The 20,612-nt window shown below is 37.8% G+C and overlaps 1 protein-coding gene across 1 annotated transcript in view; it reads right to left on the reverse strand.

The window, feature by feature from the left end:
* MROH2B (maestro heat like repeat family member 2B) overlaps nt 1–20,612 on the reverse strand; it is a 74,232-nt gene that overhangs the window by 43,029 nt on the left and 10,591 nt on the right. Inside the window, exons 6-18 of the mRNA XM_003792993.1 lie at nt 17,810–17,964; nt 13,851–13,991; nt 13,398–13,490; nt 13,237–13,306; nt 11,660–11,773; nt 10,696–10,769; nt 8,270–8,392; nt 6,587–6,700; nt 4,804–4,960; nt 4,626–4,666; nt 3,580–3,721; nt 3,006–3,049; nt 951–1,058 (exon numbers count right to left, since the gene is read on the reverse strand). Of these exons, the coding sequence (XP_003793041.1) occupies nt 951–1,058; nt 3,006–3,049; nt 3,580–3,721; nt 4,626–4,666; nt 4,804–4,960; nt 6,587–6,700; nt 8,270–8,392; nt 10,696–10,769; nt 11,660–11,773; nt 13,237–13,306; nt 13,398–13,490; nt 13,851–13,991; nt 17,810–17,964 (1,376 nt within the window). The remainder of the gene's footprint in view (nt 1–950; nt 1,059–3,005; nt 3,050–3,579; nt 3,722–4,625; nt 4,667–4,803; nt 4,961–6,586; nt 6,701–8,269; nt 8,393–10,695; nt 10,770–11,659; nt 11,774–13,236; nt 13,307–13,397; nt 13,491–13,850; nt 13,992–17,809; nt 17,965–20,612) is intronic.

Raw genomic sequence — 20,612 nt, forward strand, 5'->3', positions numbered from 1 at the left:
AAGAAAAAGAAAGAAAGAAAGAAAGAAAGAAAATTATAGACCAATATCATTAACGAATATTGATGCAAAAATATTCAACAAGATCTTAGCAAACAGAATTCAACAACACATCAAAAAACACATTTAATATTTGAACTGATAAGAATTAAATTTTTTTTCCAGGAAAATAAATTTGTGAACGATCAAAGCCACTTTTATATTGAGGACACGCCTTGTGCTAGGTGCTTCACTTAGGACTTTATATGATTGGACCTTTGTAATATTATAATCCTGAGAGGTAGGTATTATTTCTGTTTTATTATAAGTATAGTGAGGATTCAGAAAAATTATTGAACTAAGTCTACAATTCTAGCAAGCAGCAGAATATATATTCAAATCCTATCTGGAATGGATGGCTATAAGGTGGAGGGTTAGGCAGAGGTTATTTGGAGACAGAAGAATGGAAGAACTGGTTTTTGAGAGTTCTTTTCAGTGCTAAGCTTTTGTTAAATTGTGGTAGATGGTTTCTGATAGCCAGCATAAGAAGACTGGAGTAATGGAAACAGACACACTGCTGACATTACCCAGTGCTGTGGTAGAAACTGCTATTTGCCTTCCAGTATCTATTCTTTTTCAACCTCCAGAAAGAACCCTGGAATTTTAGTCAGATACATATGTATCTTTATAGGCATGATTCCTCCCAGTTTTCCTTGTAGACAGATGTGGCCATATGAGTAAGTTTTGATCAAATATGAAATGAACAGAAAGTAGTATTTAACCTTCCACTACTTTAAAAGGAGGGAAGTCCTTTTCCTAATTATTTGTTCCTCCTTTTGTTTTTGGTACAGACAGGGTGGGGCTTGAGCAGCCATTTTAAATCACAAACCTTTCAAAGTTCCAAAGCCATTTTAAATCACAAACTTTTCAAAGTTCACAAACTTTGAAAGTTCCCCCTTAGCTGAAAAACCAACCTTCTCAATGGAGATGTTGCTATAACTGCCCATTTGCTGGAGGAAATCCCGACTCAGCTGAATGGTCCAGGCCACGTCACTGATCTCCCATAAGGTTTCTTTGAGCAACTATTGTAGGAAGTGAAAGTTAGATGTGAGTGTGATGGTTTAATGTGCTTCCTTGATACTTTTTTGTTATTTTATCTTTTAAAAGAATAAATATTTGTTAAATGGGATTATACTTTTTTCTCATAAAATTAGTGGTTCCTTAAGAACTTCTCTGCTTAGTTTATATAAAAACCACTTTCCGATAATGTTCTGAATTCCCACTAAGAATAAGATACACAGACTGTGGAAATAACTCCACCTAAGTGCCTTCCTTTTTTCCCTCTTAAATAGAAATTGCTGACTCAAAATAGAAACAAATCCAATCTGAAGCTTAAGTTGAGGTTGACATTTTTCAAGTTTTGATAGATTTGGAAAAACTTCATTTGTAGATATTAGTTTGGCTTATCATATACTAAAAAAAAAAAAAGAACAGAAAGGTGATCTTTGGAATTAGGAAGTAGATGTCTTGAAGAAGGGGCACATTCAGAAGTCCAGGTATATTTCTGCCAACTTCACCTCTAGTGCATAAAGATTCCTGGTTTTACCAATTGCATTGAGGCAGAGTCACAATCTGAGTCCATGTCCTTCTTCATTGAACAACAAATAAAAAATTGTTTTTGTCTTTTTGGAGGACAACCCCCATTGTAATTTCTAAAATGTATTATTTTTCTATATTTTTCTACTTTAAGCTTAGAAAAGGGCTCTTAATGTCAACACTAACAAAATGTTAGCATGCATTTTCTTAAGAGGAGCTCATTCAGTGGGGCCTTTAAAGAAAAGAAATTAAATGGCCATGAAAGTTTAAGGGAAGAAGTTCCATGTGGACAGTTTTGAACAAAAGACTCCAAAAAAAGAAATACATTCAACATTGGAAGGGGGAAAAGGACTGCTTTCATGATTTCCACTACAGAAAAAATTTCTTCCAAGTAAAAAGTAATAATTTTAAAATAGTTGCAGGGGAAATAACCTATTTTTTATGTGAATAATCTTTGGTAATTTACTGTCAAAAAGGAAAAAATAGTAGTGAGGGAAAACCTGGTATGACTTTGACAGAGGGAGGAGAAGATAAAAGAAGCATAAAACTGGAAGGAGAGGTGGATCTCATAATCGAGGACCAGGGGAGTGGAGTAGTCAGTTTTAGTACTTATATTGGATAAGAATCCCTAATGGGAGCCTTGAAAACATGCCAGTTCTCAGGTGTCACCCCCAGAGATTCTGATTCAGTAAAAGGTGGCGATTGGAGGTAGGGGAGGAGCCATCACGAGAGGATTGAAAATTGACTTTTTTTTTTTTCAATTTCAGAAACCATAGGTAATTCCTATGTTGGCCAGTTTATAAACTGGAGACCTATGTTATAAGCTCTGTCTCTGTAGGCCCCTTGACCTCCTGAAGTCAAAAATCTCCATAAAGCTGAAGCCCAACTCCTGTCTGCGGCTCAGTATTCCTGGGATTGGCATTGCTGATGGCAGTGTTTAGTTATAAAGGGGAATTTTTTTTTTTCTAGAAAAGGGATACGATGTGCCCACTTGGTTTTTAGAAATTAGGAGAAAGAGAGCAGCAGATAGGAGAGGAAACGAAGTTGTAGGTTAAATACAATCACACAACTTTGTATGTAAGGATGTTGTATAGTTATATGGAGATGAAAAAAATACTTGAAAATTAAAGAAGATTCAAGAAAGACAGGGAAAAATATTACTGAGTCTTCAAAATATTCAGTAATTCAAAAATATTACTGAGTCTTCAAAAATTCTTCAAAAGAATTGTCTTAAATTCTTAATCTATTTGAAAACTTAAGATTATTCAAATTATGGTGTCTTAAAGAGCATTATCCTTAAGTGATCACTTCTAACACTCTAGTCCTTACCCTAAGAAAAGCAAGTGTTATTTACTACCCTTAGGGCACTAGCTCTTGCTAGTTAGGATGGCTGATTTCATCATATCATCAAGTAGTCTAGAAGCAACCCTTACCTGAAGGAGCATGGTTTCCCATAGCGCAACACTGGTGTTCTTTCCTAGAAATAAAAATTGATGCAATAACTGCAAAAAAAAAAAAAAAAAATACAAGACTCAAATTCTCCCTTGCCAGGTCCCCAGTGGATGCTGGAGTCCCATTTCAAGTTTCTCCATGCTCAGAACATCTATTTGAGACCAAATTATATATGCTGGCAACTTTAAAGTATTCGTCAGGTGAAGAGATAGTCTTCAACCTATGATAAAAACTTAGAAAATGTTGATATTCTAATGCCAATGAGTAATAAGTTTTTAGGAAAGTTCTAAAAGAAAGTTTCTCTAGATACAAGAAGACCAGAACAAAAATAAAAATCCCTCCTGAGCATGTTACTCACTAGATCTTCTCACAGTATGAATATTAGGGGAGAAATAGAACATAAGGAGTCAGGAAGAAAACATAGCTGTCTACCTTGCACATCAAGTTCATTGTTTTTATTGCCTAAAATGAGCAATGACTTTACTCAGAGAAATGGTGCATAATGTCTTGATGCTTTTGCTTCCTGGGATAAAGACCAGATCCCACTGCCTTTACCTTCCAGAGGCTGCAGGAGCTCAGGTAACCGTGTTTTCCACAGGTCTACCAGTTTGGGGTGAATTATCTCAGGCATTATCCTCAAAAGTCCTATTGCACCAGCGCCGCGTAATTTCCCTAAACTGGCAAGCACAGATATTACCTGGAGGTTGGAAGAGAAAGTTCTCATCAATTTCAGGGATATTTTTAAAAGACCACTTATCTTTTCCTTTTTACCATTTTCCTGGATTCCCTTGATTCTGAGACTTCATAATCTTTTAACAAAACATCACAGTATGTTCTTTTTTATTCTAGAGTGTAGCTAATACTTAGTCTTTCTTTCTGATATTTTTTTTTTCTGGCAATAAATTGAAAAAAAAAACAATACATGGAAATCACCAACTCTAAATAAATGAGAATAACAAACACTTAGACATATCTATTAATTAAATAAGGACATGTGGAAATAATGCATGAGAAAATGACTTCACATATCTGGCCAAAGGGAGAGAAGGGGCTCAGTGCCCATAACTTAGTGGTTAGGGTGCTGGCCACATACACCAAGGCAGGTGGGTTCAAACCTGGCCCAGGCCTGCTAAACAACAATGATAACTACAACAACAAAAATAGCCAGGTGTTGTGGCGGGCACCTATTGTCCCAGCTACTTAGGGGGCTGAGGCAAGAGAATCACTTAAGCCCAAGAATTTCTGGTTGCTCTGAGCTGTGAGGCCAGGGTACTCTACCGAGAGCAACATAATGAGATTGTCTCAAAAAAAAAAAAAAAATCCAAATAGGTGTGGAATTTGTTTGCTGGTACTTATGGATGAGAGTTAATATAGACTTATTTTAAAATCACAGAGTTTAATGGGCATTTCAGACTGTGAAGATAATTGTGCCAATAATAAATATTCATGGGTGTCATTAGCATAGCAAAACATTTATTATGGTCCTTGAGGTTTTCTTTTGGTTTGGAGTATCTATGTAGCTGTTATTGGCATTTATTTGGAAATAAATTTTCTTTATCAACTTAAATTTCTCCTACATTGATTCTTTGTGACTTACTCACCAGAAGTCTGGCCAGTAGCTGCTGTGGTGAAGGAAGTTTCACTAGAAAGAAAAAGCAATTTCATCAGCACTGTAGGGGTTAGAGATTGGGGTTGGGCGTAAGATCAAAGCACTGTAGCCTTTCTGGAAACAAGTCTCTCATAATAGAAAAGTTTTGCTTTGTTTATGAATGTACAAACCAGCTCCTGTAGAGATGACAAGTGCCGTTGATTCCTTGGCACTCTGCTTCTTCCTCTCCTCTGCCATAAGCAGAATTCTGATGATACTGAACAGGTGGTCCAGCGTTTCCGTATATTCTGCAGGTACCACAAAAGTCAGGATTCTTGGCCATAGCACCTGTGGAAAACATAGGGCGCGATGCAAGCACTACTTTTTCTTTTTCATTATTTCTCCCAGGTTCTCACTGCAAGTTTCTCTCTCATTCAGAGACTTTTCCTTTGTTTGTTATTTTGCTTTTCAGGTCAAATGAAGGTGAAATTGTTAAATAAAATAAATCCCTGCACATCACCTTCATTTTCAGGAGCTAGTTGTAGTGAGCACTGAGGGTTTCTCCATGGGGTTGTTGCTGGAATTTGGGGCAGCACAGTTTTAGGCGCTGCAGGTAGTCTAGCATCCCTGAGCTAATTCACCATCACCAGTTAATTCCCTTGTCGATATGATAGCCAAAAATGTTCCATATTTTTCCCCAAATTCCCTGGTCTATGTGGGACTTCCCCAGGTGAGAACAACGGGAGAGGATATTGAATAGATTATGGCTATCCTCTGTGCTTCAGGCTCTCATCTTCCTGCTCTGGAGGTCTCACACACCTGCAGTTTCTTTAGTCCCTGTGCTTCGTGTCCTTCAGACAACTCCTTTGTCCTCAGGGAAACCTTGGTGTCAACTTGTACACTTCCCTCTTCCTTTTCATCTGTATTTAATCACCAAGCTCAGTCCTTTTTTAATTTATCTCTCATGCCCTTCCATATTTCGCTACTACAGTGATGATGTTGCTCTCATTCTTATGAGTTTGTCTGATCTGACACACAGCTTCCTAGTCTAGCAGTATGTCAATCCACTAGCTTCCTATAATTATCAATTTAAATTTTTAGCTCTTCATTAAGTTTTTCATTGGCTTATCAACCACAAGGTGGGCAAGTTTGGCATTCTAAGCCCTTGAGACTTTGACCCTAGACTATTTTTTCATCATGTACTGCTATCTCAGGTCTTAAACTTTAATAAGTATCAGAAATATTGAAACTTATGTGATTGAAGACTCACGGTACATCCAGTTTGCTGATTGAGTAGGTTTGATGTGTGGCCTGGAAATTTGACCCCACACTATCCTAGATAAAGCCTTTGATACACTTAAATGGGATGGTTTGTTGATTGTCTTTTGGTTCTGCCAGGTATTTCCAATCAATAAATCCTTTCTCAAGCAAATACAGATTCCAAGTGTTTTCCCTTGCGTTTCAGATTAATTAGGTCTCCAGTGAGGCCTGACAATGACTTCTTTTAACACCTTCCTTGATCAATAGGCAAAGTTTGGCATTGAGAGCCATCACTCACAACTTAACATATTTACATGTGCTAGAGGAAGAGATATAATATATTTAGGTGCTTATAAACTGTTATGTACTATTCAGGCACATGATAATTTATATTAATTATCTGAGTTAATTAACTAATTTGACATCTGGTTCTGGAAACCACGGTGTGAGGGATGCTGAGCGCCACAATACACTTCCTCTAGTCAGAGCATCAGAAAGCTGATGATACATGGAGCACAATGTCAGTTTTTTTTATTTTTTTGCAGTTTTTGGCCAGGGCTGGGGTTGAACCCGCCACCTCTGGCATATGGGGCCAGTGCCCTACTCCTTTGAGCTACAGGCACCTCCCACAGCATCCGGTTTTTACTTCTAAATGGGCAGAGCTTTAGGCAGGTGATCAAAGTAACTGTTAAGTGGCAACAAAGGATCCTTTACCTCAGGCATTCCAATGACAAGTGGGTCCAGGGTTTTTAACACCTCAAGACTAGTTTCTTGGACGGATTTCTCTTTCTTTTCATCTTCCTGAGTGTTAGTTTTTGCTAGTTTCTCCTTGAAGAAAGATGAAACAGGTGACTTGTTAATAATCACCACTGTCAGTGTCCTCTGACCTTGTGGGGATGTGTTCTCAGACCTGCGTGGAGGATGCCGTTGGAGAACCCCATGTTTAGGCCCAACACTGTAACACTGGTGCTTGGTGACAGAGAATAAACCTTGGAGAAAGGTTTATTCAATTTGGCAAAAGCCAGAAGATGGGAGACCAAAATCTCTCACATCTGTCCTTCCTAAAGAAATGCAGCAGGGAGCTTTGATATGGCTGGGGAGGAAGGGGAGGGTATGGGGACTCTGTGTTGGTTTTAGTCTCAAGCAACACCCTGAGTAACCAGACTTTTGTGTGTCAGCAACTGGTTGTTAACTTTTTCAGAGACATTTGTTCTTTCCATAGAACAAATTTACAGAATCTCCCAGTGACTCTGGAGTCATCTCCTCTGCTTGATAAAGAAACAGTGTATGCATAGCTAATGATTGCTGTGAGAGCAAAAGGTTTTGGGCAGGAAGCAAGTGGTTAACATGTGTAAACACCCAAGGGCCTAGCCTAATTTTACATTATTTCAGTCATTAAAAAATGCCAGGGTACCAAATCCTCAAGGGACCCAGCTACATAGACACTCAATTTAAAGGACTCATAAACCCCAGGGATTTGGGGTCCCTGTTTGAAAGTGCCCTCTGAGAGGAATGGGTTGAAAATCACACCCCCTGGCTAAAACTGAAAAGCAAAAATTGTGAGGCTTCTTGAACTCTAGCTATTCCCTCTGTGCCTTTGCCATTTTCTCTGGAGCAAAATTTTCAAGACATTGCTTCTTTGTGGCATGGGCTATAATTTCAATTGTGACTAACTTGCTAAGACCACTGAGATCTAAAGCATGTGTACTTCAGCAGCCCCAGTTGCTATGGTCTGAATGTTGGTGTCCCACCAAAATTCATATGATGAAATTCTGACGTCCAAGGTAATGATATTCGGACATGGGGTCTTTGAGAGGTGATTAGGTGATGAGGATGGAGCCCTCCTGATGGGATTAGTACCTGCATGTGAGACTCCCCCCAGAGAGCTAGCTAGCCCCTTGGACATGGTCAGAAAGCACATCTATTAGGAACTGGGCCCTCACCAGGCACTGAATCTCAGACTTCTCAGCCTCCAGGACAGTGAGAAATAAATGCGGGTTGTTTATCAATCCCTGGTTTATGGCATTTTGTTATAGCAGCCCGAAAGGACTGAGGTACCTGTACATCAGGTATTGGCATCTCCTTTGTTTTCCCTAAAGCAGTCCACACCTTCTGTTCCTCTCAAACCACACCCAGCCCAAGTCTTTGGGGGTCACGTTGCCTCCTTCTCAGGGAAAACTGGGACTTAACCTAAGGTGTTTATAAGTTAGAAAGAATATTAGTATAAAGAGATTGAGAAATTAGAGGCTGGAAAAAGGATTACCTATGAATGTGATAAAACTAAAATATCAATTCAGGTCAGTTATTCAGTTGGACCCCAGTGATATTTTAAAGAAACCCAGTTGAGACAGCTGCACTTGTTTCAGTGCAGCCCACAAAACTGTAGCCCCCTCCTACCAGATTCCGGTTTGACAGCACAAACTGGGAGAAGACATAGTCAATCAGAGGCCATCCTTCCCGAGCTTCGATGTAGCACTTATCACACATGGTTTGGATGAGGAGGAGGGTGGAATTCCGTACCTAAAGCAAGAACAATGCAGTTGCGACACTTTACTAGGTTTGGCAGATTCACCTTCTCCTCTTCTATGACCTTAAGGACCATTTAGGGGGAACCTTTTTAAAAAGGGACATAAATTGGATGATCAGCCAATCTGATTCTGTTCAAATGGCTTCGTTATTACTTCTTATTTGTTCATAAATTGGACGATGCTAGTCACTGAGCACCCTCATCCAAAATGCTTGGGATCAGAAATGTTTTTCTAATTTGGGATTTTTTCAGATTTTGTCTTATTCATATTATATTTCTTAGCGAAGCATCCCGAATCCAAACATCCCCAATTCAGAATGCCCCAGTGAGCATTTCCTCTGAGCATGACCTTTGTCATCATGTCAGTGCTCAAAAAGTTTTGGATTTTGGAGCATTTAAGATTTTGAATTGGGGGGTTGGGCACAGTGGCTCATGCCTATAATCCGAGCACTGTGGGAGGCTGAGGCAGGTGAATTGCTTGAGCTCAGGAGTCTGGGACCAGCCTGAGCAAGAGCCAGACTCTGTCTCTACTAAAAAAAATAGATATTTTAAGTGATTAAAAGTCAGTGACCACTCTCATGATTGCATTAATGTACACAGCTATGATTTAATTAAAAAAAAAAAAGAAAAAAAATAGATGGGTGTCTCTGGTTGTTATGGTGGGGGCCTTAGCCTTAATCCCAGCTACTTGAGAGGCTGAGGCAAGATTACTTGAGCCTAAGAGTTTCAGATTTCTGTAAGCTCAATGTTGCATAGCACTCAACCCAGGGTGACAGAGTGAGAGTCTGTCTCACTGAAAAAAATTTTTTTTGATTTTTTGATTAGGAATGTTCAATCTACATAAATTTATAGAGCAGAAAGTGAACTATAGGTTATAAATGAGTCACTGGAAATGCTCTCTTTACCCAAAATCTTTCTGCCTGGCTTCCCCCAAACATATCCTGTATTACTATATATTATGAAATGTTGGTAACTTTGGACTAAAACATTGCCTCACTTTAAAGGCACTCAGTGAAAGAGCACATTGAACTACGAGTCCACAATCGCTTGTGAACAATTTCAATATCCAGACAACTCTGAAAACTGGAATTCTTTTTCTTGAATTTGATATCAACTCATTTGGTGGCAAAGCCACCCAAATCAAACTGTTTTAAAACTATTTGTAACCTTATTCAATTGGTATTATGGATATATATACATTTTCTTGCAGAAATAGTAATGGATTTTAATTGTGGGTTACTCTTAAGCAATGTTTTTCTAAAGTCTGGAAAATTATAAATTCTGAAATACATCTGTTGCCAGGATTTGGAGTGAGGTCTTGTGACCTTGTATTATAACATTTTTAATAATTTGGTTTTAATATTTTGTCAGATTACTTCCCTGGAGGATAGAAAGCTAACAACCAATCTCTTAGTGAATGGGTCTTTCAGTGAAGGGTGGAAAGTGAAGAATTATTTTGAACAGGAAGGTGGGGCTCTGTAGTGGCCAGAAAATTAGCATGAAGGCATCGAGGAGTCTACATAAGTAGAGGAAAAGAGGAACACATTCTTTCTATTTTTACATAGGGAGCTGGTCTTCCTTAAACTATCTGTAATCTTGTATTCTACCCTAAACTCTTCTCATAATTCATCTCTTGGCTTGGTCAGTTACTGGGCTGGGTTTTTATTTATAATCATTCCATTGTTATTTATTGCAAAGCTTTTGTTATTTTAAGCATAGTCACTGACAACCTAAGCCTCTTAGAGGAGTTTTTCCTCTTCACTTGGCTTTTGTGCAGAGGTTTATTCCAAACAAAATGTGTTTTTTATACAACTATAATAATTACTAATTTTTCTTAATTTTTCCCATTGTAAGTTTTATGTTTTCTAACTTAAAATTCTTTAATCAAATCATCTAGAAATATTGAGCAATCTACTATGTGTAAGACTTGCTCTAGGTGCGAGTTGGTTGAGAAATAAGATGGCTATGCTAAGAACAAGGTTTGGGGTTATTATTTTTTGAAGGAAGATACATAAGCTTTATGATTAACAAATAATTTTTAAACTTAATGCAGTGAGTTGGCATAATGATGCTCTGGGCAAAAATCTCTTTTTCCACTGTGAAGTCCTTGAGCTTTAGATCTCTACCTCGATGAAATTAGTCTTTTTGGAGAAGATGCAACTCTTTTAAAAGTAGAATTGGTCACAGACCTCGTTATAAAGCAATCCTATAAGTAGATTCTTAAAAAAGTCAAAATCATGGTATTCGTTTCTAAAACCACCATCAATGCCATAAAAATTCCCCTTCATTCTCTTACATTTATGCTGAGGTCAGCCATGATTAATTTGACTATTCTTTCAATTGAAATGATGTGATCTCTCAATCTGGGCTCTGAAAAATAGAAGGAGAAACTGAAAGGCTAGACATAGGAGGAGTGATTCATGTTCCAGAATTGATGGCAACCCCTTAGAATTGTGATACAGAATTGCAAAGTCTTTTGGCATTAACATCTTATGTTATTCAATTTCCAGGATGTAAGGTGTGAGGCCTTCCTTTGTTTCCTATTACATTTGTTTATTCTTGTTTAAAATGTTAGGGTCTAAAGTGGATTCAATGCGTCATGCCTGATAGATGAACGCTAAATTTTGTGAGACTACTTCATATTTATTTTCTGATTCTTTCATAGATCACAGTGCTAACTGAATTTTCAAAAAAATTCAGTTATGCAAAAATGAATTCTCATGTTTTATTGAATCTAAAGATATCACCAGTTTCATGATGCACCAATATTTTATATTGCACCAAGAAAGAAAAAAACAGTGGCCAGTTATAATTAAAGATGCTATCAATTGTAAGACGCATTAAATGTTATGAAAGTACATGCTTCTTGGAAATAATGAAATATGGGCAATTCATTAAATTCCGCTTTTTTCTAAATCTACCAGTCTCTAGAGAATTGTGCACTCCTGCCACCCCACAACCCCCCACTTATTGGGCCACTTAACCTATCTACTAGGACTTCTAAATTCTAAATTTGATTCTCAAAAATTGCATTTATCCTTCTCAATTGGGTGCATCCAGAAATATGACAGAAGAGAGGTAACTAGAAATCCCTGTTGAAAAGGATTATAGATTGTAGCAGACCAAGAAGGCAGAGTTCCCACTTCTGCGTGATGTAATATAAGCATCCAGAAGGCATGAGAAGGGTTTAGAAAATGCATAGGCTTCAGTTTGGTTCTTGGCATGAAATAAATCACTCTGTCTTCAGACTCATTGCTTACCCTCAGCATTGATAGCCGATTTTAACAAAGTCAAGATTCCTATTCGTATGTCTTCATTACTACTTCTTATTTGTTCATCAAAAAACTCCAGCAGGTCTACAGGGTTGGAATGGGCTGCAGATTTAAGAAATACTGGGGTTGGAAGGGCTCGTCTTTATCTTAAGTGAAGTATTTGTGAATGGGCAGAGGGGAGTTTAGTCATGAAGATTACTAAAGTCGCTCTCCAGCTGGTAATTTGCCTTTATTATGCCTGTGCTTCTTTAGTATCACAGAATTAATTAAGCAGTTTGGTCACTAAGAGAGCACTCTATACCTAGGCCACTTCTGTTTATGCCTATGGATATGGTCGTATTTGGAAACTGAGGTCTTTGCAGATGTAATCAAGTTAAGATAAAGTCATTACAGTGGTCCCTAGATCTATACAACTGGTGTTTTTAAGTGAAAAGAAGAAAAAACACAGACAGGGCACAGTGAGAACCTTGTGTGAAGAGTGATGCTTTGTCAGCTGTGCAGCCAGAGAGCTGCAGGGATTGAAGCAGGAAAGGGTGTGGAAACACCTGGCTGGAGGAGAGGAGTTTGTTTGGAAACTGTCAGTGAATTAGGCTGAAGTGGGGGGCGGGGTGGGGGGGTTACATGTGAATCTTTCTAAATGAAGAATATAAATGTCTTAACACAATAACTAAGAAAATGACATGAAGGCTATGTTAACCAGTTGGTTGGAAATATTTCAAATTGTATATAAAAATAGCACACTGTACCCCATGACAGTATCAATGTATACAACTATGATCTAATAAAAAAAAGGGGGGGGGGATACAGAGACAAAGGAGCCAGTGAGGAGAGAAATGGAAAGGTATGCATACATAAGGCATGCATAATGGAATGGTATGCAGTGAACTAGGAGAAATGAAGTGTAGGGGCAGAGGAAGAGGAGTGAGAGGTGTCTGATTGCTGTGGTCTCTTCCTCAGAGACTATGTTGGAACACAGCTTGTGTCCTGGCTTGGCACCTTCCATATAACCTGTGTTTGGGCATTCTAATCCGACTTTTGAGGAGCGTGTGATCTAAAGGGAGGAAGAAAAGGGAAAGAGTGAAAGGAAGCGGGGTGGTGGTGGGTGCAAGACAGAGACAGAGTATGACTGATAGCTAACGAGGCTTAGATACTCAAAGATGACCAGGGAGAAAATAGGTAACTCTGGATTTGACACAGTTTCAAATAATCTCGAACACCAAGAAAGAACCAACTTGCTATCTGTAGGGTCACTAACTCATCTCAGTTCTCCTGGGACTTTTCTGCTTTGAAAACTGAAAATTTAACTCCCTGAAACCTACTCCCCAAGCCTGCCCAGTTCTGGACACCCTGGCATGATTGTCATACTTCCCATTCTGCTCCTTGTGCAGAGAAGGGCAGGCTCTAGAAACTGGGAGCTGAAGAAGCATTGTGTGTGTGGGGGTGTGTGTGTGTGTGTGTAAGAGAGAGAGAGACAAAGTAACACGACAGTTTGCACATCTTATGCCTTTGCCATCATCACCATGTGTAGACATGTTTGCTAAAACCTTCTGGATGTTGGGTCCTACCTAGGATGAGAAAACAGCTTGAAGCTTCAATTTCATTTTCTTTTACTGGAGGCTCAGGAATTCTGCAGATCTGAATGGGAAGGAAGAGTCAGGGGGTGGATGTTAAAAATAGAAATCCAGCTAAAGTTAGACAATCAGATTTGACAGCATGGTCTTCTTACCTGGTGTAGTAAATTGGTAAAGATAGATTTTCTCAAGCTCTTTGGAAGGCCAGCATCGTAAAGGACTACTGCTGTCAATATTTGTTTAAGACTCTGAAATGGAAGTTCTCGAAGGTTAGCTGGGGGCTGCCAATGAAGCACCGGCACAGGACGTGGAAGGCAAATAATTGTGTTTTGTGAGAAGAACAAACGCATAACCTTCCTGCAGTTACCAGTTTTCTTTAATGCTTCTGGCCCCTCTACCTTGTTCAGTGTCTCAGCAGCTTGAAATAAAAATTCTTAATCCCTTTCTGGGGTTTCCATCATCAAGTAATGACAACCTCTTTTCTACCTCATATTCCCCAAGAGGTGTTTAAGTTCAACTGCTCAAACAGGAGTTTAAGTGCCTCAGGTCCCTTTGAGACTTAATAGCATGGAACCTCTGATTCATTTCCTTTAGGGTATGGCTCTTACCTGAGTGACATGGAAATCAATCTCTTTGTCTTTATACTGACTCAGGAGCCAGGGCACCTGGCTCAGGGCATATTCACAGAGGTCCTCCCGATGTAGCAGCAGGCTCACTGTGGGGCCAGAGGCCTTAATGATAAGCAAAGCCTGTAATGGTGACAAGCGAATACCATTTCTAATACTTTGTTATGCTTTTAATATGTTTCCAGAGTACAGGAGCTTTAGGGAGCACTCCACCCCTCAATTTTTTTTTTCTCACTATTTTCAGCCAAGAAAGGGTTCTTTAGAATTTGTAAAAAATGTTCAGGTTAAGATTATTGCATGAGACAAAATTTGTATTCATATCTACCTCTCTGTAATGACAGTCATTTCAATACTGGCCCTTCTCTGCTATTGTTTAACCTGTCTCTTTTAGCCACTTTCTTTCAGTATATTAGTGAATTTAAAATTTTCCTCATTGTAAAAATATTCATTGAGTCCACCATATCTTGACCACCACTATTAACCCCATTTGATTTTTTTTTTTTTTTTGAGTCTCAAGCTGTCACCCTGGATAGGGTGCTGTGACACCACAGCTCACAGCAACCTCCAACTCTTGGGCTTCAGTGATTCTCTTGCCTCAGCCTCTGAAGTAGCTGGGACTACGGGCACCCAGCACAACACCTGGCTATTTTTTGGTTGTAGTTGTCATTATTGTTTGGCGGGAAGGGGCTGGATTCCAACTTTCCAGCTCTGGTGCATGTGGCTGGTGCCTTAGCCACTTGAGCTACAGGCACTGAGCCTCTATTTGATTTTGTTTCTCTTTTCTTTTCTTTGGAGTAAAGCATTTTTGAAGAAGTGGTTAACATTGTCTCCATATCTCACCTCCCCTTTGCCCCCTCAATCTGCTATAATCTGGCTTCCATTTGATATAGAAAATGATCAACTTCTGCAAAGATACAGAAATCACAAATGCTATGATGAATAAAAGAACATAGTACCCTCAGTACCTATAGATAACCACTTTTGGATATATTTTAATATTTTTTAATTCATTTGACTTATTCTTTCATATTTTATGCACTTTAGTTTTTAAAAAGTTGACACCATTCTTTAATGTATAGTTCTATATTCTGCTTTTTCTGTTTAATATTATATGATAAATTTTTTATATCAGTTGAGTTTTACTGCACAACAAACCACCTCAAAACTTAGTGGCTGATGACAATAACCATTTATTTCATTTGAGACCAGGTATCATCTGGGTGGTTCTCTTAACCACACATTTCCATGCAATGGACACTTGTTAGGATTTTTTTTCTCGAGCACTGTAACAATGGATTATAAAAATATTTCTTTGCTTCTTGAACATTTTTGCTTTCATTATTTCTAAGATCTCATTCTGCTTGGCTCTCCAACTCCTTTAAAAGTACCCTGTTCCCACTTTTGCACTGTTGTTGGGATTGTAAACTAATACAGCTTCTTTGGAAAGAAGTATGGAGAATCCTCAAGAGCTCAAATTAGACTTCCTATTTGACCCAACAATCCCATTAGTAGGCATCTATTCAGAAGAAAAAAGATTATTTTTTCATAAGGACATTTGCACTAGATTGTTTATTGCAGGTCAATTTACAGTTGCCAGAATGTGGAAACAACCTAAATGCCCACCAACCCAGGAGGTGATTAACAAGTGTGGTAAATATATACCATGGAATACAATTCAGCCATAAGAAAATGGATGCTTTACATCTTTCCTATTAACCTGGAAGGAGTTGAACATATTCTTCTTAATAAACTATCACAAGAATGGAAAAATAAGTATCCAATATGCTCAATATGAAGCCAGTAAACAATGTAGTACACGCCCAACAAGACAAAAACTCCATTCAATTCAAGTTAGGGGGAGGGGTAAAGGGAAGTAGGGAGGGGGAGAAGGGAGGGGGATTAGTATGCTCCCACTTAATGGGCACACCTCTTAGGTGCGGGCCACAACCTCAAGAGGGACTCTACCTAACAAATACAAATGTGTAACCTAGTTGTTTGCACCCTCATTTTAATCTGAAAGAAAAAAAAAAGTGCCATGTTCCCCATCATGAATACTCTGTCACGAATTCTCCCTTTGCCCCCCAAGAAATCTAGTTTTGGCCCTTTCTCACTCTACATACTTTCTTCAAGTAGCTCTGTGTAAAACTATTTATTCATTTGTCACTTATATAGTAATGATATTCAAATCTCCATATCTATTTTTTCTTTTATTTACTTTTTTCTACTTATCTTCTTTAGGTGGAGTTTTGTTTCTCTTCTTAACTCTAATCCTGAATATCCCCAAACCTACTGCTATTTCCACTTGAATGTATCATAGATGTTCAGGTTAAAGTGACTACTTTAAATTTATTTTGCATGGCTCCAAATTTGAGATTCCTCCTATTTTCCCAACTAAATTAATGACTTCAAGATCACTAAAGTCAGAAATTCAGGAATCACCCCAGATGCCTCTATTTCCCTCATTATAAACATCAATTGGTTCACAAGTCCTGCTGATTCTATTCTTCAGCATCTGACTCCCATGAGCAGTACCACTGACATTATATTAGTTAATCTCCTTACCATTTATGACCTGGGATGTTTTTATAGTCTCCTAACTGCCTGTCTTGTCTTAATCTACCCCTATGCCCTAGCCATCCTTAATGCTGATAGTAGATTGATCATTCTGGTACAATATTCAAACTCTTTCTTAAAACCTTTTAATGGTTTCTCATTTCTTTAAAAAAAAAATCCAAAATAAATAAATAAATAAATAAATAAAAATCCAAATTCCTATGTAGCATTTACAGGTCTTCTTTATGTGGCTAAGACCCTCTTTCTGATTTGCTTTCTTTTCACTTTTTACCTCTTCTCCTCTCCCCCCACTGCACTCACTCCAGTGTGCATGCCATCCCACCCCCAGCCTATGCTTCAGTAGGTTTAATTGTCTCTTTAAGGAGAGCATCTTCCCTGTGGTGAGCAGCCTTGTGGGCCACAAGTCTCCATCCCAACATTGCAGCTCACCCGGGAGGGAAATGCTTCCCTCTCTGTGCTCCATTATCACTTGTGTACCTTCTCACTCACTCGCCTGGCCTTTCCTGTGGGAAGCAAGGATGGCAGCCATCAAATGGATGCATGGAATTTTGTTTTCTAGGTACCTCAAAGAAAAGACTTTTACAGAGTGTTTTAAAGGTTCCACGTTTGCTAATGATTTAACTTCCCTAGGATGCGACAATAATAAATGGGTTAGCAGTTTTAAAGTATAGAAAAGAAACTGAACTAGAGAAGGTGCTAAGTGTTAAACCTTTTTATAATACAGCAATGAAGAGACCTAAATAGAACATAATTTAGCCTACATAACAAAAATTATTGTAATTAAGAAAGATGAATTGTAATTATTGTAACTAAGAAAGGTGAATGCACTTTTAAAGCAAGACATATATGAATGTACTTAGCTATGTGTGTTGTGTAAGGCATTGTAGTATTTTGGAGCAGCCAAATACAGTGTTTAGATTTTATTAAACATTGCTGACTCAGGACATTTCTGTGGCTTGCTGTTTTTCCTAATTAGACATTCAGCTTAAATATGGGTTATGATATATGAGACATGAAATGGCTAACATTTTCTATTTTTTACTCAATTTGTTTTGTTTATTCTTCTCTCTAAACATTGGAATGTCAGTTTCGTGAGTGTGGGAAATTTGGTCTGTTAAATCTCTATAATATCCCCAGCACTTGGGGCAGATATCATGGGGATTCAATAAATATTTTTTTGAAAAAATGTATAAAGAGTGATTTAAAATATATGGGAAAAAATGAAAGATTCAATAAACCACATAAAACACAACGAATAGCAACCAAAAGAACTGAACTGAAATATCATGTCATGAAGAGAAAAAGAATTTCAACCAGCTGGTGGTGGGGGGAACATGCAGCTTGAGATGTCCTGAGGCCCCACTCACATGCACAGACGAGGCCAGGGGTGCCCATCGCTCCATTATATACCGGAACAGCATGAAGATCTTGTCAGACAGTCGGTTGACGTCCAATCTGGGATAGGGGAAATCTCTCCAGTGGTTGACATACTTGTAAATGGCCTTGCTGAACTTTTCAAGGGCTATATTAAAAAACACAACAACAGATTGAGAAAAATATAAAGATGAGAAGGACCCTAAAGTAATTTAAGAAGATAGTAATGATGATTAACAAATGTGTAATAGTTTCTATGCAATCTTACAACTGTATCAAATAAACATTTATAAATATTAGTTGTCTATTTTTTTGAGACTTTGGAAAAAACAAAATAATAAGAAGAAGTTAACTGATTTAAGTATTCTATAATAGACATACTTCTATCTGACAATGTGAGTGTTACTTTCTTTGCATTATTACTATTATTATTGCTTAACATTTTGTGGCAGCAATTGTCTGATTTCTTTTCTGAATGTATTTATTTTCATTTGTTCTTTATGAGGTTTTTGTTCTCAGTCCTGATGTTAAATATTGTTATTGTCATTAAATTTAGCCTTTTTAATTCTGTGAAGGCAAAAGTGGAAACCTAATATACAAATGTATAAATAAGAAAAATAAAAAAATTTTTAAAAAGTGTACAGCCATATCAGTGAAATGCAAATTAAAACCATAATGAGAAACTACTGCATACCATCCAGAACGGCTAAAATTTAAGACAGGCAATGCCAAATGTTGACAAGACTAAGGTACAGCTGGTGTTCTCACATATTGCTAGTAGGAGTATGAATTAGTGCAAATGGATTGGAAAACTCTTTGGTTGAATATGCCTTCTATATGACCCCGCAATTCCACAGGCATATGGGCACTAGGCAAGTGTACATATAGGCACCTTTAAAAGACTTGTTCTCATTTGCTTTTTGTTTTGATAATAGTGTCAAACAACATATTTAAATATCTGATAATAGGAAGAATGGAAAAATATAGTATAGACATAGCATAAATGAATAAAAATGGGTTATAACTGCACACTACAACATGTATGAATCTCATAAACAGGCAAAACTAATGGTGTTAGAAGTCAGGATTGTGGTTACTCTTAGAAGGAAACATGAGAGGGGCCTCTGGACACCAATAACCTTCCACTTCTTAAGTGGTGGCCGTAAGTTCATTTTGTAGTAACTCATCCACCTGTACACTTCTGATTTGTATGATTTTCTGCATGTGTTTAACTTCAATACAATTTAAAACAAGTCTGGGCCTGCAAAAAATACATTTTGGGGCACTAATTCATATATTTGTATTAAATGCATTAAATAATAATATTTTTTTCTTTAGCTTTCATGCCACTCATTTCATTCAGTGACAAAGAAAATTCATAGTTCATTCCTCATGAACACTTCACATACACGGAATACTCTGGAAAAGACCTTGTGTGTATTAGCTTTAGAGCTGGTCATTTATTGGCTCATCACATTCCCTCCAAACTCCTAATTTCCTTGAGAATCATCTCCTGCTGTACTTTACTGTAATCTTTTTCTGTATGTGTGTGTGAGTTTCTGTGTTTCTCCTATGGGCCTATAAGTGACATGAGAGACAAGAAGATGTCTTGTTGATTTAAGTATCTAAAACAGCCAGCACAAAATCTGCTTATTTGCTGATTGATTGAATGACTAGGTATGGTAGGACAGAAGATGTATGGGTGGATGCCTATCAAATTTTATACCTTTTCTTTAGGCAGTCAAGCAAAAAGTTGCTTTAGGACAAAAGATCACTTTGATTAACTTGGTAAAAGGGATAGTAACTTTGTAATAGGTAGGGGTAGTAAGAAGTATCGAAAAGTGGTTAATCTAGTATAGCCTCTTAGGTCTTTGAGTCAGATGAGGTCACAAATGACAGTCTTGACTCTTACAACTGTGTGACTGAAGGCAAGCAGTTAAACCTTTCTAACCCTCAATGTTTTCATCTGTAAAGTGGAAGGAAAATATTACTTACTAAATAGGGTTTCCGTGGAGGTTAAATAAAATGATAATCTTAAAATGCTTGGGGTGATATTCAAGCATGTAGTAAATCTCAATATATTTCATACAAAAATATTACCTCCATTGATGAATGAAGAACCAGAGAAAATGGGCAAAATGAAATTAAAGAAGCTTGGATGATCGGAAGAATGATATTCCTGAGAGGATGGGCTTTTAAATATTGTGAATGAGTAGCGTTAGGGCGTGTGAGAAGTGGAAGGACTTTCAGCAATTACTTATTCTGAAGTTTTTAGAGTGAAAGTGGGACTGAGAGAAGGCAGGGCCACCAGCTGGCTCAGTAGATGAGAATTCAGGGCTCCAGAATCACCCAAGCAGCCTCCACATCTGCATTGCAGAGGCTTCTCCCTGGGAATTCCAGGGCATGTTCTCTGTAGATTCTTTTTATTTTCCTTTTTTAAAATTTCAGAATATTATGGGAGTACACACATTTTGATTACATAATTTTCTTTTATCTACTTAGAGTCATAGTTATAGGTGTGTCCTTCACCCAGAACGTGTACAGTTGTACAATGTATTCAATGTATCTGTTGGGAATTCTTGGTGGGAATTTACTCATTCCCTTCTTCCCCTTCTCTGACTTGGTTTTCATTGAGATTTGCTTTCATATAACCATATAGGTGTTGATTAGTTAGTTCCAATTTAATATTGGGAACATTTATTGTTTATTTTTCCCTTCTTGTGATATTTCACTTAGAAGAAAGGCTCCCAATTCCTTCCAGGTTATTATGAAAGATACTAGATCTCCATCTTTCTA

This window comes from Otolemur garnettii, unplaced genomic scaffold (genome assembly GCF_000181295.1).
Source record: "Otolemur garnettii isolate 467f Iridium unplaced genomic scaffold, OtoGar3 scaffold00063, whole genome shotgun sequence".
Taxonomy (NCBI): domain Eukaryota; kingdom Metazoa; phylum Chordata; class Mammalia; order Primates; family Galagidae; genus Otolemur; species Otolemur garnettii.